Source organism: Physeter macrocephalus, chromosome 12 (assembly GCF_002837175.3).
Source record: "Physeter macrocephalus isolate SW-GA chromosome 12, ASM283717v5, whole genome shotgun sequence".
NCBI classification, from domain to species: Eukaryota; Metazoa; Chordata; class Mammalia; order Artiodactyla; family Physeteridae; genus Physeter; species Physeter macrocephalus.
Window position 1 is genome coordinate 62,037,538 of NC_041225.1, and position 15,625 is coordinate 62,053,162.

The 15,625-nt window shown below is 37.2% G+C and overlaps 1 protein-coding gene across 1 annotated transcript in view; it reads right to left on the reverse strand.

The window, feature by feature from the left end:
- The window catches only part of SRBD1 (S1 RNA binding domain 1), a 234,013-nt gene that overhangs the window by 184,487 nt on the left and 33,901 nt on the right, over positions 1-15,625 (reverse strand). The window contains exons 9-10 of the mRNA XM_024118922.3: positions 14,606-14,741; positions 840-943 (exon numbers count right to left, since the gene is read on the reverse strand). Coding sequence (XP_023974690.1) covers positions 840-943; positions 14,606-14,741 — 240 coding nt within the window. The remainder of the gene's footprint in view (positions 1-839; positions 944-14,605; positions 14,742-15,625) is intronic.

The window sequence follows — 15,625 nt, forward strand, 5'->3', positions numbered from 1 at the left end:
AAATTAAATTTTTGATTCAATTATCCTTAATGAACATTTCAGATATACTATATACAGTATGTTTCTGTTAATTCATTTTTCATAAAAGAAAATATACTCTTTATAAAAGATTCATATGGTACAGGATTACAGTAAAAGTCTCTCTCCCCAGAAATAACCACTATTAATAATTATGTACTTCCCAGATATTTCCTATTTAAACATACACACATACGTACTTTTTAAATTAAAAAAAATATTTTTAACATCTTTATTGGAGTATAATTGCTTTACAATGGTGTGTTAGTTTCTGCTGTATAACAAAGTGAATCAGCTATACATATCATATATCCCCATATCTCCTCCCTCTTGCATCTCCCTCACACCCTCCTTATCCCACCCCTCTAGGTGGTCACAAATCACCGAGCTGAGCTCCCTGTGCTATGAGGCTGCTTCCCACTAGCTACCTATTTTACATTTGGTAGTGTATTTATGTCCATGCCACTCTCTCACTTAGTCCCAGCTTCCCCTTCCCCTCTCCATGTCCTCAAGTCCATTCTCTACGTCTGTGTCTTTATTCCTGTCCTGTCCCTAGGTTCGTTAGAACCTTTTTTTTTTAGATTCCATATATCTGTGTTAGCATACGGTATTTGTTTTTCTCTTTCTGACTTACTTCACTCTGTATGACAGACTCCAGGACCATCCACCTCACTACAAGACACTATATCCATTGCCTGTCACTGTTTTTGTTTTTGTTTTTTTAACACAATGGATATCTTTCCATTATCAGTACATATAGATCTCAATAGAGCATTTTAAAAACAAAAAAAAGAATATTCTGTAAAAATCTATAAACAGACCTGTTTTGGATGCACCACCTACAGAACTCATTCTTCACTCCATCAGAAATGTTAACCTTGACCGTCAGTATCTTCAAATTTTCTCCACGGTTAATTGCCAGAATCTGAGTGCAAACATATATGGCAAAGACTGATCATCCACAAAATATATAAGTGATCAATTTAACCAGTCAATATTTGTGAAACAAACTGGGTGGTTATCCAGTCTAGAGCTATATCAATTTTGTATTCATTTATTTACCAAGAATTATTCAAAAATAATCATTTCTTTATATTTTTTTCAAGTATTTTCAAAATAAAATACAGGTACAAAGCCTATGATATTCACAGGAAGAGACAGTGTTGATCTAAAAATCTCATTTCAGATTCTACTTATTGAAAGTTTTTGATCATCTAGAGTTAGAAGGATATACTTTTTATATTTGTGAAAAAACATTACTAAGATAAATACAAACATGGAAATTTCTAAGTGGAATATTTAATAATTACTGTTACCATTTATTGAGCACTTACTAACTGTCAGGCCCATCTAAGCACTTTAAATACATTAACTCATTTATCTTCAAAGCCATCAGTGATGTATGTATTAACGTCTCACCCTTATATGATATTTTTTCTAAGACTAACTTGTCCTAAATCACAAAGCTAGCAAGTAGCAAAGGAGGAATTTAAATTCAGATCGACCTGTCTCTGCTTTTAATTATTAAAAGAACAATTGTTTTTAAACACATTAAAAACACTCCTTAAAGAAAAGCAAACAAACTTAAAGCAAGAAGAAGAAAGGAAATAATAAAGAACAGAGGGAAAATTAATAAAATAGAGAATAGAAAAACAACAAAAAATATCAACAAAACCAAAAGTTGGTTCTTGGAAAATATCAACAAAATTGACAAACCTTTCACTAGACTGACCAAAGAAAAAAGGGAGACATTCCAATTATCAAAATCAGGAATGAAAGAGGGGCCATTAATATGAATGTTATAGAAATTATTGTTATAGAAATGTTATAGAAATTAATATGAATGTTATAGAAATAAAAAGGATCATAAGAGAATATTATGAACAACTATACGCCAAATTAGATCGCTTAAATAAAATGAACAAATTCATAAAAAGACACAAACTTCTAAACTAGAATAAAAAAGAAATAGAAAATTCAAAATTATCTATAACAAGTAAAGAGATAGAATTAGTAATTTTAAAATTTCCCACAAGGAAATACCCAGGCTCATATGGCTTCTCTGTGGAATTCTACCAAACATTTAAAAAAGAATTAATAGCAATTCTTCACAAACTCTTCCAAAAATACAATAGAAGAAAAAACTTCCTGACTCTATTTACCCTGTTCTTGCAAGAACACTGCAAGAGAAAAGTAAAGACCATTGCCTCTTACGAATATAGATGTAAAAATTCTCAATAAAATACTAGTAAACTAAACCCGGAAACATAAAAAGGATTATACACAAGGATCAAAAAGGATTTATTCCAGGAATGCAAGGCTGGTTTAACATCCAAAAAAGAAGTAATGTAATACATCATAACTACAGAATAAAAAACAGAAATTACATGATCATTTCAATAGGTGCAGAAAGAATATTTGAGAAAATTCCAGCAGTTGTTCATGATAAAAATACTCAAGAAACTAGGAAGAGAAAGCAAATTCTTCAACATGATAAAGGGCACATACAAAAACTCCACAGATAACATAATGTTTAATAGTGAAAGACTGGATGCTTTCCCTCTAAGATTACAAGGGTGTCTCCTCTTGCACTTCTATTCAATATTGTACTGGAGGTTCTATCTAGGGAAATTAGGCAAGAAAAAGAAATAAAAGGCCTCTTGACTGAAAAGAAAGAAGTTAAAACTATCTCTATTTGCAGATACTATGATCTTGTATACAGAAAATCCTAAGGAATCCACTATAAAACTATTAGAACTAACAGAGTTCAGCAAGGTTGCAGGATAATCAATTTCTACACAATAGCAATAAACATCCTAAAAATAATTTTTAAAAATTCCATTTACCATACCACCAGCACAAATAAAATACTTTCCAATAAATTTAACAAAAGAAGTTCAAAATTATACACTGAGAACTATAAAATATTGTTTTTAAAAAAAATTGAAGAAGACCTAAATAAATGGAAAGACATCCCAGGTCCATGGATCAAAAGGCTTAATATTGCTAAACGGCACTAATCCCCAAATTACTTCATAAATTCAATGTGATCCCTATCAAATCCCAGCTAGCTTCTTTGCAGAAATTGACAAACTAATTCTAAGATTCATATAGAAATGCAAGGGACCCAGAATAACCAAGTCTATCTTGTAAAAAAAGAACAAACTTGGAGGACTCCCACTTCTCAATTTCAAAACTTACTACAAAACGACAGTAATCAAGACAGTGTGGTACTGGCATTAGAGATAAACATACAGATGAATGGGATAAAATTCAGAGTCCAGAAATAAATCTATACATCTACCAACAAGTGAATGTCAACAAGGGTGCTAAGACAGTTAAATGGGGAAAATACAGTCTTTTCAACAAGTGATGCTGGGACAACGGATGGCCAAATTCAAAAGTATGAAGTTGGACAGCTTCTTCACACCATACACAAAAATTAGCTCAAAACTGATCACAGACCTTAATATAAAAACCAAACCTATAAAATGCTTAGAAGAAAATACTTGCGAAAATCTTCATGACCTTGAGTTACATAAGGCCTTAGGTAAAACACCACATGCATAATCAACACAAGAAAAAAATAGATTGGATTTCAACAAAATTATAATTTTTATATCTCAAAGGATACCATCAAGAAGTTGAAAAGAAAGCACTTAGCACAGAAGAAAAGTTTTGCAAATCATATATCACATAAAGGACTTATATCTAGAACATACAAATATCTCTTATAACTCAACAATAAAAAGACACAACCTAACAAAAATGTGCAAAAGGTCTAAAGAGACATTTTTTTCAAAGATAATATAGAAATGTTCAATAAGTACATGAAAAGATGCTCAATATCATTAGTTAGAAGAGAAGTGCAAACCAAAACCATAATGAGAAATCAGTTCACACTAAAATGGCCACAATCAAAAAGACAGACAGGGACTTCTCTCATAGTGCAGTGGTTAAGAATCTACCCGCCAGTGCAGGGGACACGGGTTCAAGTCCTGGTCTGGGAGGATCTCATATGCCGCGGAGCAACTAAGCCTGTGTGCCACAACTAGTGAGGCTGCGCTCTAGGAGCTTGCAAGCCACAACTACGGAGCCCAAGTGCCACAAATACTGAAGCCTGCACGCCTAGAGCTCGTGCTCCACAACAGAAAGAAACCACTGCAATGAGAAGCCTGTGCACCACAATGAAGAGTAGCCCCTGCTAGCTGCAACTAAAGCCCGCGTGCAGCAATGAAGACCCAATGCAGCCAAAAATAAAATAAATAAAATAAAATTTATATTTTAAAAAAAAGATAGACAATAAGTACTGGTGAGGATGTAAAGAAACAGAACTCTCATCAACTGCTGGTGGGAAGGTAAAATGGTATAGCCACTCTGGAAAACAGCAACCTTAATTTATATAAATTCTAAAGGTATTTTCAAGTAAAATGTTAAATATAGAACAAATCCTCAAAGTTTAAAAAATCACAGATACTGGGGCTTCCCTGGTGGCGCAGTGGTTGAGAATCTGCCTGCCAATGCAGGGGACACGGGTTCGAGCCCTCGTCTGGGAAGATCCCACATGCTGTGGAGCAACTAGGCCTGTGAGCCACAACTACTGAGCCTGCGCGTCTGGAGCCTGTGCTCTGCAACAAGAGAGGCCACGACAGTGAGAGGCCCGCACACCGCGATGAAGAGTGGCCCCCGCTTGCCACAACTAGAGAAAGCCCTCGCACAGAAACAAAGACCCAATACAGCCAAAAATTAATTAATTAATTAATTAATTTAAAAATTACAGATACTTAAAAAAAATTCTTTAAATATATTTGAGAAATTTCTAAGGTAAACATTGGCAGAAATAAAATAATCACTTAAAAATAAACTTTTAATACAAAATAAACTTTAGTTTGGGCTGGACAAAATCTTCAATGTCTGCCAGCTCTCTGAAATACTGAAAGGAACACTGAACAGTAAATAAAAGTTCTTCACCCAAGAATTTATCAGTAATAAATTCATTCATGCAGAATACAATATTATAGGGGAAAAAGAGTTATTTAATTCTGATATATATAAATACACTATTAGGGACTTCCCTGGTGGCGCAGTGGTTAAGAATCCGCCTGCCAATGCAGGGGACACGGGTTTGATCCCTGGTCCGGGAAGATCCCACATGCCGGGCAGCAACTAAGCCAGTGCGCCACAACTACTGAGCCCGTGTGCCACAACTACTGAAGCCCGTGCGCCTAGAGTTCGTGCTCGTGCTCCACAACAAAAAGAAACCACTGCAACGAGAAGCCCACGCACCACAACAGAGTAGCCCCCCCTCGTCGCAATTAGGGAAAGCCCACGTGCAGCAACAAGACCCAATGCGGCCAAAAATAAATAAATAAATAAATAAAAATATAAATACACTAATATATCAAAATATATTATTGGAGGGTGCCTTTTTTTCCACCATATCTAGTAAAGTCATAGGTCAAACTTTAAAAAATCCTAACATAGAAGATCCATGGTAGAAAAGGGAGTGGAGTAGCAGAAGCAGAGCTTGGGGCAAAAACTGAGGTTGAAAGTAAATACAGAGTTAAAGCAGAATTACTGTAGATGGCAGCACTGAATGTGAAACAGGTATTGTAAAAGACAAAGAAAGCGAGACATCAGTGAAAGAAGCTACAAAAAAGAATGGGAAGGCTGAGTTACAAATTCATGTGGTGGAAAGGAGCACATTAAGGACCAATGTGGAGAAGAAGGAAAACAAGATGCAGCTAGAAGAATTAATTTAGTAGACAGCTATAACAGCTCTTCCCACAGCATTTGGAGAAGGAGTTCCAGGTACCATTGCTCCTTTACCACTGTCTGTCATCATTCTCCCTCACTTCTGTATTCTGGGATGCTGTATGCTGGGCTATCTAGGTGAAAGCTGAAAAACAGAGTTTGGAGTCAGGGACATGAAGCCTTAGCACTACAGGGATTAAAAATCCATCTTTGTGAGCTAGTATATCATCACTCTAGCCTGCAAGATAACTAGAAAGTTCTTCTCAAAACACAGGTCTGTTTTTCAAAAGTGACATTCCCAAAATGTTCTACCTTCTCAGGTCTTAGGACTGTCACACTTAGAAGCCTGTGTCAGTCACAAACTTAGATTCAACCATAAACTAACTCAGAATGCCACATGTGCTAAACACACTAGTTAAAATGCAGAGACCAAAATGTTTTCAAGCAAATACTAGAAAGACTAAGTTTTAACAGAATAAAAGTATTCTTATTTTTCCAAAGTTGCAATAAAATTAAATCAAATAAAGGGAGACAAAATCCAGCAGCAAAATCGTTTCTGCAAAAGGAATTTTAGTATTTTAGTCACTGGTTTTATTAAAAATTCTTTTTCATTAGGCTCTATCAGTAGACAATAGCTAGGTAAGTAAAATTTCACTCTTCTAACAATTTTTCCAATTATCAAAAGTATTCATTTCACCCCATATGATACAGTGTACACAAAAGTAAAAAGAACAACTTAGATATAATAGTGAAACACTTCAAAAGTTCAACAGCAGGGACCATGTCATCTACATACCCCAAGTAGGCACCAATACATAATAAGTGTTCAAGAAGTATTTGTAGCATAACTGAAGACTCTTCATGTTATGTTACACACACACACACACACACACACACACACAGAATAATAACATACCTTTTCATATCTATACCACTGTAAGTTTTTTTAAATTACATTTTTAAGGAAGAGAACTAAACATTATCAATGAAAAGTGATGCATTCTAGTCTTTTTCATTATCCTCTCCTTATAACAGTAAAATTCAGAAAGGAAGAAAAAATAAATTTAAAAAATGCTTCATTGAGGAATTTCAGGTTTAAAGAACACTGGCAGGCCCCTCATTCTAAATCTCCCCCTCATCCTCCTATAAAACCAATAAAGTGAATAAATAAAACAACACAGGACCCACATCTTCAGCATTTCTAAGAAACAGAGAATTAGATTGGCATCTGATTTCAAAAACAAGCAAACAAAAAAAAACTTGCAAAGTTAGACAACAACAGAGCAACATGCTTGACAAACTTAAGGAAAGAAAGTGCACACAAAAAATATCATACTGGGCTTCCTTGGTGGCGCAGTAGTTAAGAATCTGCCTGCCAATGCGGGGGACACAGGTTTGAGCCCTGGTCCGGGAAGATCCCACATGCTGCAGAGCAACTAAGCCCGTGCGCCACAACTACTGAGCCTGTGCTCTAGAGCCCGCAAGCCACAACTACTGAAGCCCGTGCACCTAGAGCCTGTGCTCCACAACAAGAGAAGCCACCGCAATGAGAAGCCCATGCACCGCAACGAAGAATAGCCCTGCTTGCCACAACCAGAGAAAGCCCACGTGCAGCAATGAAGACCCAACGTAGCCAAAAATAAAATAAAAAATAAATTTTTAAAAAATCATTGGATTATTAAAAAATATATATATTTACTGAGCTATCCTTCAAGTACCAAGGACATAGGAAACAATTGTGACTGTGTCAAAACTCAGAGAATTACAAGCATATCTTGGAGATATTACAGGTTCAGTTCTAGACTACTACAATAAAACAACATCACCATAAAGCAAGTCATACACATTTTTTGGTTTCCCAGTGCATATAAAGGTTATGTTACACTATACTTTAGTCTAGGTGTGCAATAACATTATGTCTAAAAAAAAAGATGTACATACCTTAATTTAAAAGTGGCTATCATCAAAAAGAACACAAATAACAAATGTTGGAGAGTATGTGGAGAAAAGGGTACCCTGTACATTGTTGCTGGGAATGTAAATTGGTGCAGCCACTGTGGAAAACAGTTTGGAAGTTCCTCAAAAAACTAAAACTAGGGCTTCCCTGGTGGCACAGTGGTTACGAATCCACCTGCCAATGCAGGGGACATGGGTTTGAGCCCTGGTCCGGGAAGATCCCACATGTCACAGAGCAACTAAGCCCATGAGCCACAACTACTGAACCTGTGTGCCACAACTACTGAAGCCCACGCACCACAACTACTAAAGCCTGCACACCTAGAGCCTGTGCTCCGCAACAAGAGAAGCCACTGCAATGAGAAGGCTGCGCAACACAACAAAGAGTAGCCCCTGCTCGCTGCAACTAAAGAAAGCCCATGCTCAGCAACAAAGACCCAAGAGAGCCAAAAATTAATTAATTAATTAATTAATTAATTAAAAAACAAAACAAAACCTAAAACTAGAACTACCATATGACCCAGGATTCCACTCTTGGGTACACACCCGAAACAAAAACACTAATTTGAAAAGATAAATGCACCCCAATGTTCATAGCAGTATTATTTACAATTGACAAGATATGGAAGCAACCTAAGTGTACATCAACAGAAGAATGGATAAAGAAGATGTGACAGATAGATATACAGATATAGATACACACTGTGGAGTACTACTCAGCCATAAAAAAAGAACAAAATTTTGCCATTTGCAACAACATGGATGGACTTGGAGAGTATTATGCTAAGTAAAATAAGTCAGAAAGAGAAAGACAAATACTGTATGATATCACTTATATATGGAATATAAAAAATACAACAAACTAGTGAATATAGCAAAAAACAAACAGACTCACAGATACAGAGAACTAGAGTACCAGTGGGGAGAGGGAAAGAAGAAGGGGCAAAGATAGGGTAAGGGGATTAAGAGGTACAAACTATTAGTATTATGTATAAAATAAGCTACAAGGATATATTGTACAACACAGGGAATGTAGCAAATATTTTATAATGACTACAAATGGAGTATAACCTTCAAAAATTGTGAATCGCTATATTGTAACCTATAATTTATATAATATTGTACATAAACTAAACTTCAATAAAAAATTAAAAATAAACTTTAAAAATTAAAAAATACTTTAATGCTAAAAAATCATAGTCATCATCTGAACCTTCAGCAAGCCATAACCTTTTTGCTGGTGGAGGGTCCTGCCTCCGTGTTGATGGCTGCTGTCTGATGGGGTGGTGGCTGCTGAGGGCTGGGGTGGCCGTGGCAATTTCTTAAAAGAAGACGACAATGAAGTTTGCCGCATCGACTGACTCTTCCTTTCAGGAACAATTTCTCAGTAACATGCAATGCTGATAGCATTTTACTCACAGTAGAACTTCTTTCAAACCTGGAGTCAATCCTCTCAAACCCTGACATTGCTTTATCAACTAAGTTGATGTAACACTCTAAATCACTTGTTGTCATTTGAACAATCTTCACCAGGAGCAGATCCCATCTCACAAAACCTCTTTCTTTGCTCATCCATAAGAAGTAACTCCTCATCGATTAAAGTTTAGTCATGAGATTTCAGCAATTCTTTCACATCTTCAGGCACCAGTTCTAATTCTAGTTTTCTTGCTATTTCCATCACAGCTGCAGTTACTTCCTTTATTGAAGTCTGGAACCCTTAAAAGTCACCCATAAGGATCAGAATCAATTTCTTCCGAACTCCTATTAATATTGATATCATATCGCTTCCCACGAATCACAAGTGGTCTTAATGGCATCTAGAGTGGTGAATCCCTTCTAGAAGTTTTCAATTTACTTTGCCCAAATCCATCAGCTATAGGCTGATGGATTATCTATGGCAGCTATAGGCTTATGAAATGCATTTCTTAAATAATAAGACTTGAAAAGTTGAAATGACTCCCTGACCCATGGGCTGCAGAATGGATGTTGTGTTAGCAGGCATGAAAACAACATTAATCTCATTGTACATCTCCATCAGAGCTCTTGGGTGATCAGGTATATTGTGAATGAGCAGTAATATTTTGAAAGGAATCTTTTTTCCTGAGCAGTAGGTCTCAACTGTGGGCTTAAAACATTCAGCAAACCATGTTGTAAACAGATGTGCTGTTATCCAGCCTTTGTTGTTCCATTTATAGAGCACTGGTAAATGAGCATTGGCTTCAATTTCAAGTCACCAGCTGCATTAGTCCCTAACAAGAAAGGCCCTATCCTTTGAAGCTTTGAAGCCTTGAAGCCAGGCATTTTACTCCTCTCTAGCTATGAAAGTCCTAGATGGCATCTTCTTCAAGTATAAGGCTGTTTCGTTTATAATGAAAATCTGTTGTTTACTGTAGCTACCTTCATTAATTATCTTAGTTAGACCTTCTGCATAACTTACTGCAGCTTCTACATCAGCACTTGCTGCTTCACCTTGTACTTTTCTTTTTTTTTAATAAATATTTATTTACTTACTTACTTACTTATGGCTGCATTGGGTCTCCATTGTTGCATGCAGGCTTTCTCTATGTGCGGCGAGTGGGGGCTACTCTTTGTTGCAGTGCACGGGCTTCTCTTGTTGCGGAGGCTTCTCTTGCTGCGGAGCACAGGCTCTAGGCACGTGGGCTTCAGTAGTTGTGGCTCATGGGCTCTAGAGCGCAGGCTCAGTAGTTGTGGCGCACAGGCTTAGCTGCTCCGCGGCATGTGGGATCTTCCCGGACCAGGGATCAAACCCATGTCCCCTGCATTGGCAGGCGGATTCTTAACCACTGTGCCACAAGGGAAGTCCCTCACCTTGTACTTTTATGTTATGGAGATGGCTTCTTTCCTTAAACCTCACGAACCAACCTCTGTTAACTTCAAACTTTTTTTCTGCAGCTTCCTTACCTCTCAGACTTCATAGAACTGAATAGAGTTTGGGCCATGCTATGGATTAGGCTTTGGCTTAAGGGAGTGTTACAGCCGATTTGATCTTCTATCCAGACCACTGAAACTTTCTCCATATCAGCAATAAGGCTGTTTCACTTTATCATTTGTGTGTTCACTAGAGAAGCAGTTTTAGTTTCCTTCAAGAACTTATCCTTTGTATTCACAACTTGGCTACCTATATGGCATAAGAGGCCTAGATTGCAGCCTACCTTGGCTTTTGACATATCTTCCTCACTAAGCTTAATCATTTCTAGCTTTTGATTGCAAGTGAGAGATGTGCAACTCCTTCCTTTCACTGAACACTTAGGGGCCACTGTCGGGTTATTAAATGGCCTAATGTCAATATTGTTGTGTCTCAGGGAATAGGGAGGCCCAAGGAGGATAGAGACGGAGGGAACAGCTGGTCGGTGGAGCAATCAGAACACACATAATACTTATCAATTAAGTTTGCTGTCTTATATGGGTGCAGTCATAGCACCTCAAAACAATTACAATAGTAACGTCAAAGATCACTGATCACACATCACCAGAACAAATATAATAATAATGGAAAATTCTGAAATATTGAGAGAATTACCAAAATGTGACACAAGAGACACAAAGTCAGCAAATGCTGTTGGAAAATGGTGCCAACAGACTTGTATGAAACACAGTTGCCACAAACCTTCAATCTGTAAAACACACAGTATCTGCAAAGCACAATAAAGCAAAAAGCACTATGGAATAAGGCACACCTGTACTGTACTCATAAAATCTTCTTGAGAAACATACAAGAGCAGAGGCCAGCAAACTATGGCCCATGGACCAAATCCAGTCTAACATCTGTTTTCATAAATAAAATTTTATTAAAACACAACCATGCTCATTCATTTATGTATTAGCTGTGACCGCTTTCGTGCTGCAATGGCAGTTGTGTAGCTGCAGGAAGAGGCATCTAGCTCACAAAGCCTAAAATATTTTCTCCCTGGTCCTTTACAGAAAAACTTTGCCAACTACATACTAGACTAGAGAATAAGCTTCAATCAGCTTAAAAGAAGACTGGAAAATTTTGGCAAAAGGACTAAGGGCAAGCATTTCATATAATTGTAGGGCTAAGAGTAAAACAAGGGTGAAATCAATTTCCATTAAGAAAATACAGGTTGCAATCCTGACACCAAAGTAGACTTCAAGCTAAAAACCATTAAACAAGATAAAGAAGGACAGTTCATAAGGTTAAGGCCACATGCTGGTTTTGGAATAGAACAGGGGAATATACACCACACTTTAAAGATGCTGTTAGGTGTGACATCACCAAAGTGGCGGAGTAGGGAATTCCAAAACTCCAAACCTCTACAACAGCAACAAATTGGCAAAAACTGCCAGATTCAACTTTTTCAGAACTCTGGAATCTAATCAAAAACTTACAACAATCAGAGGAACACTTAAAGAAGAAGCTGCAGAATTTTGGTGAAAGAGCACTTTCAACTTACCCACTTACCGTCCTCCACTCTGCAGTTCAGCAGTAGCAGTGAAGATAACAGCCTACTTTTCTGGTGCAGTCTGCTAGTACCAGAGGGAGCAATATGGACCTTATTCTCAAAAGTTTGTGATTATGTGTTTCGCTCTGTCTCATGGTTCCCTGACGGTTTGGCTCAAGGGCTTGCCTTTGTTTTGCTTGTCTCAGAGTTTCCCCAGGAAGCTCCTGGGTGGCATTTGTTCAAAGTATTTAAAGGCAATGTGTTAGCTGCAGTTTCAAGGGGTAAGGGATAACACCTGGGGATAAGGGATTACAGTCAGGGCAACCATCAGACAGACCAGAAAAACCTGGGAAGGAAGAGGCTAGTAAAGGAGATAATTGAGAGGAAAGGGGCTTTTTAAAATTTCCGCATATTTTAGGAAATCTAAGAGGTCATGCACGCATTCAGGACTAGACAGACACCTGCTCTGAAAAGACCTGGGAAGACCTTAAGTTTTCACCTCTGTCTGACCTTTGAGCTCCAAACAAAGACAAAGTGAAGGCTAAGGTAGAGTTATAAACAGCCTCGCTAAGCACTGAAGGATGCCCCAACATAGAGCAAATATGCAGGACCAGGAAAGTTATTTGTTTTGGCTCTAGGAATGAAGGTAATCTCTGTCAGGTAACTAGCTGTCTACTAAGCTAATAGACCAGGGACTTCAGTGGCCAAACATGACAAAGAATACAGACTACAGAAACAGTTTAGAAGTCGCTAAATAAACCACAAAACCCCACAACAGCAACAACAACAAACGCCAGGGAGGGGGGAGAATCTGATTTTCAGTGTTGCCAACTTATAATATTCAAAATGACAAGTTTTAACAAAAAATTACATGGCAGGCAAAGAAACAAGAAAATATGACCCATTTACAGAAAAAAGAAATTAACAGAAACCATCTCTGAGGAAGTTCAGACTTCGGCATTACTAGACACACTTTAAACTAACTGTTTTAAATATGCTCAAAGTTAAAGGAAATCACAGAGTCCTAAAGGAAATCATGAGCATGTTATCCCAACAAATACAGAATATCAATAAAGAGCTGGGTATTATAAAAAAGAACCAAAGAGAAATTCCTGAGCAAAAAAGTACAATGACTGAAATGAAAAATTTACTAGAGGGGTTCAATATTTGAACAATCAGAAGAAAGAATCAGCAAACTTAAAGATATGTCAATTGAGATTACATAGTCTGAGAAGAATTTTAAAAAAGAAAAAAAGAAATAAACAGAGGCTAAGAGACTTGTGGGATACTCTCAAGCATGCCAACACACATATAATGGGAGACCCAGGAGAAAAGGGCTCAAAGAATATTTGAAGAAATAATGGCCAAAATTTTCCCAATTTTGATCAGAAACATCTAACTACACAACCAAAAATCACAACAAACTCCAAGAAAAATAAACTCAAAGAGATCCACAGCAAGACAAATTATAATCAGATTGTCAAAAGTCAGAGAATCTTAAATGTAGAAAGAAAATCAAGTGCAATCATCATGTGCAAGGGCTCAGTGAGATTAACAGCTGATTTCTCGTCAAAACCATTAAGGCCAGAAGATAGTGGGGTAACATATTCAAAGTGCTGAAAGAAAAAACTGTTAACCAAGAATTCTATATTCAGAAAATCTATGTTTTGCAAGATAAAAAAATTCTGGAGATTGGTTGCACAACAATGTTAATATACTTAACATTACTAAACTGTACACTTAAAAACAGTTAAGATGGTAAAGTTTATGTTATATGTATTTTATCACAATTAAAAATAAATTTTAAAAAATAAGGAGAAATTAAGACTTTCCAGATAAACAAAAACTGAGGGAGTTTACTTGCCCTACCTGAAATGTTACAGAAAGTCCTCCAGGCTGAAATAAAATCTAGATAGTAACTCAAAAGCATACAAAGAAGTAAAGAATACTGGTAGGGCTTCCCTGGCGGCACAGTGGTTGGGAGTCCGCCTGCTGATGCAGGGGACATGGGTTCGTGCCCCGGTCCGGGAGGATCCCACATGCTGCGGAGCGGCTGGGCCCGTGAGCCATGGCCGCTGAGCCTGCGCATCCAGAGGTTGCGCGTCTGGAGCCTGTGCTCCGCAGCGGGAGAGCCCACAGCAGTGAGAGGCCCGCGTACCGCAAAAAAAAAAAAGAATACTGGTAAAGGTAGCTACACAGGTAAATACAAAAGCCAGTATTATTGTATTTTTGGTTTGTAAAAAAAAATTTTTTCTAAGTCTCAGTGTCATTTACTAACTTCTGTGGGTCTTAAGTTCCCCATTTGTCAAACGGGGAGGATATAACAATATTATAAAAATTTATATGAAGGAAGAAAACAGTTGATTGAAAATTCTTTAGTAAATAAAGTAATAAACAAATCTGAGGTATTATCATTATTACTACTATCAGCATGCATAAGCAGTTTTCTTATTTACCTGATGATGTTGGATGTTTCTTATGTTGCACGAAAAATTTTGGTAGAGCAGAAACTTATCAACATCTTTTTCATTTACTTTTTTTGAGGATACCTTTGCCAGAGATGACTGGATACAAATATATCTATTTTGGCACCTGTTCAGATACACAAATATTCAAACATTAAGTAGTTATTAATATGTGCTTTAGTAAAGAAACACGTTATATAGAAAGAAGATTAACAAAAAACTAAATGAGATTTACCAAATGGGGTTTTTTTTAATGATGCTCAACTATAAAAATGTTATTGACCCATCAAAAGGGGACTCCATGCCTATTCATGCTAGCATAGGTGTTCCAGATCTATTTATATTTCAACCCAATCCCCCAATAAAATGCCTAAATGAGTTCAGATACTATCTGCAGTTATGCAAGAGACTAATAACTCTGGCCTAGATATCATCCTTTTCTAACCACTGAGTTAGGGAGTCAGAACCAATTAAAAGCTAAAAAGAAGGGAAACAAGATGATGTGTCAGGACAGCTTCCAATGACAATTTATGAAATTGAACCAAATTTCAACAGTATAATTACTTATAAAAACACATTTAGGGGCTTCCCTGGTGGCGCAGTGGTTGAGAGTCCGCCTGCCGATGCAGGCAGGGGACACGGGTTCGTGCCCCGGTCTGGGAAGATCAAGTAGGGTCTAGGTCAAAGGGTTTTACTCTCTTATAAATTGGGACTTTGATACTATGGATAAGCGGCTCTCTCCATCAGCTAAAATTCATTCTGAGGTCAGCACTTTTATCCATACCTGATATTAAACATTCTCAAGTTAACCCAACCACTGGTAAACATTATAAAATTAAGTGCATACAACTCAATATGTTTAAAAAGCAATGCCACCCATTCTAAATGGTTATGAATCTCTCTGTAGCATATACTGCACAATGCAGTGGTTTTTAAACTGTGTTCCTCAGAGGCCTCTGCTGAGATGCTTCAGGGTAAGGAGGATGAACAGGCAGAGTTCCAGGCTCCCTG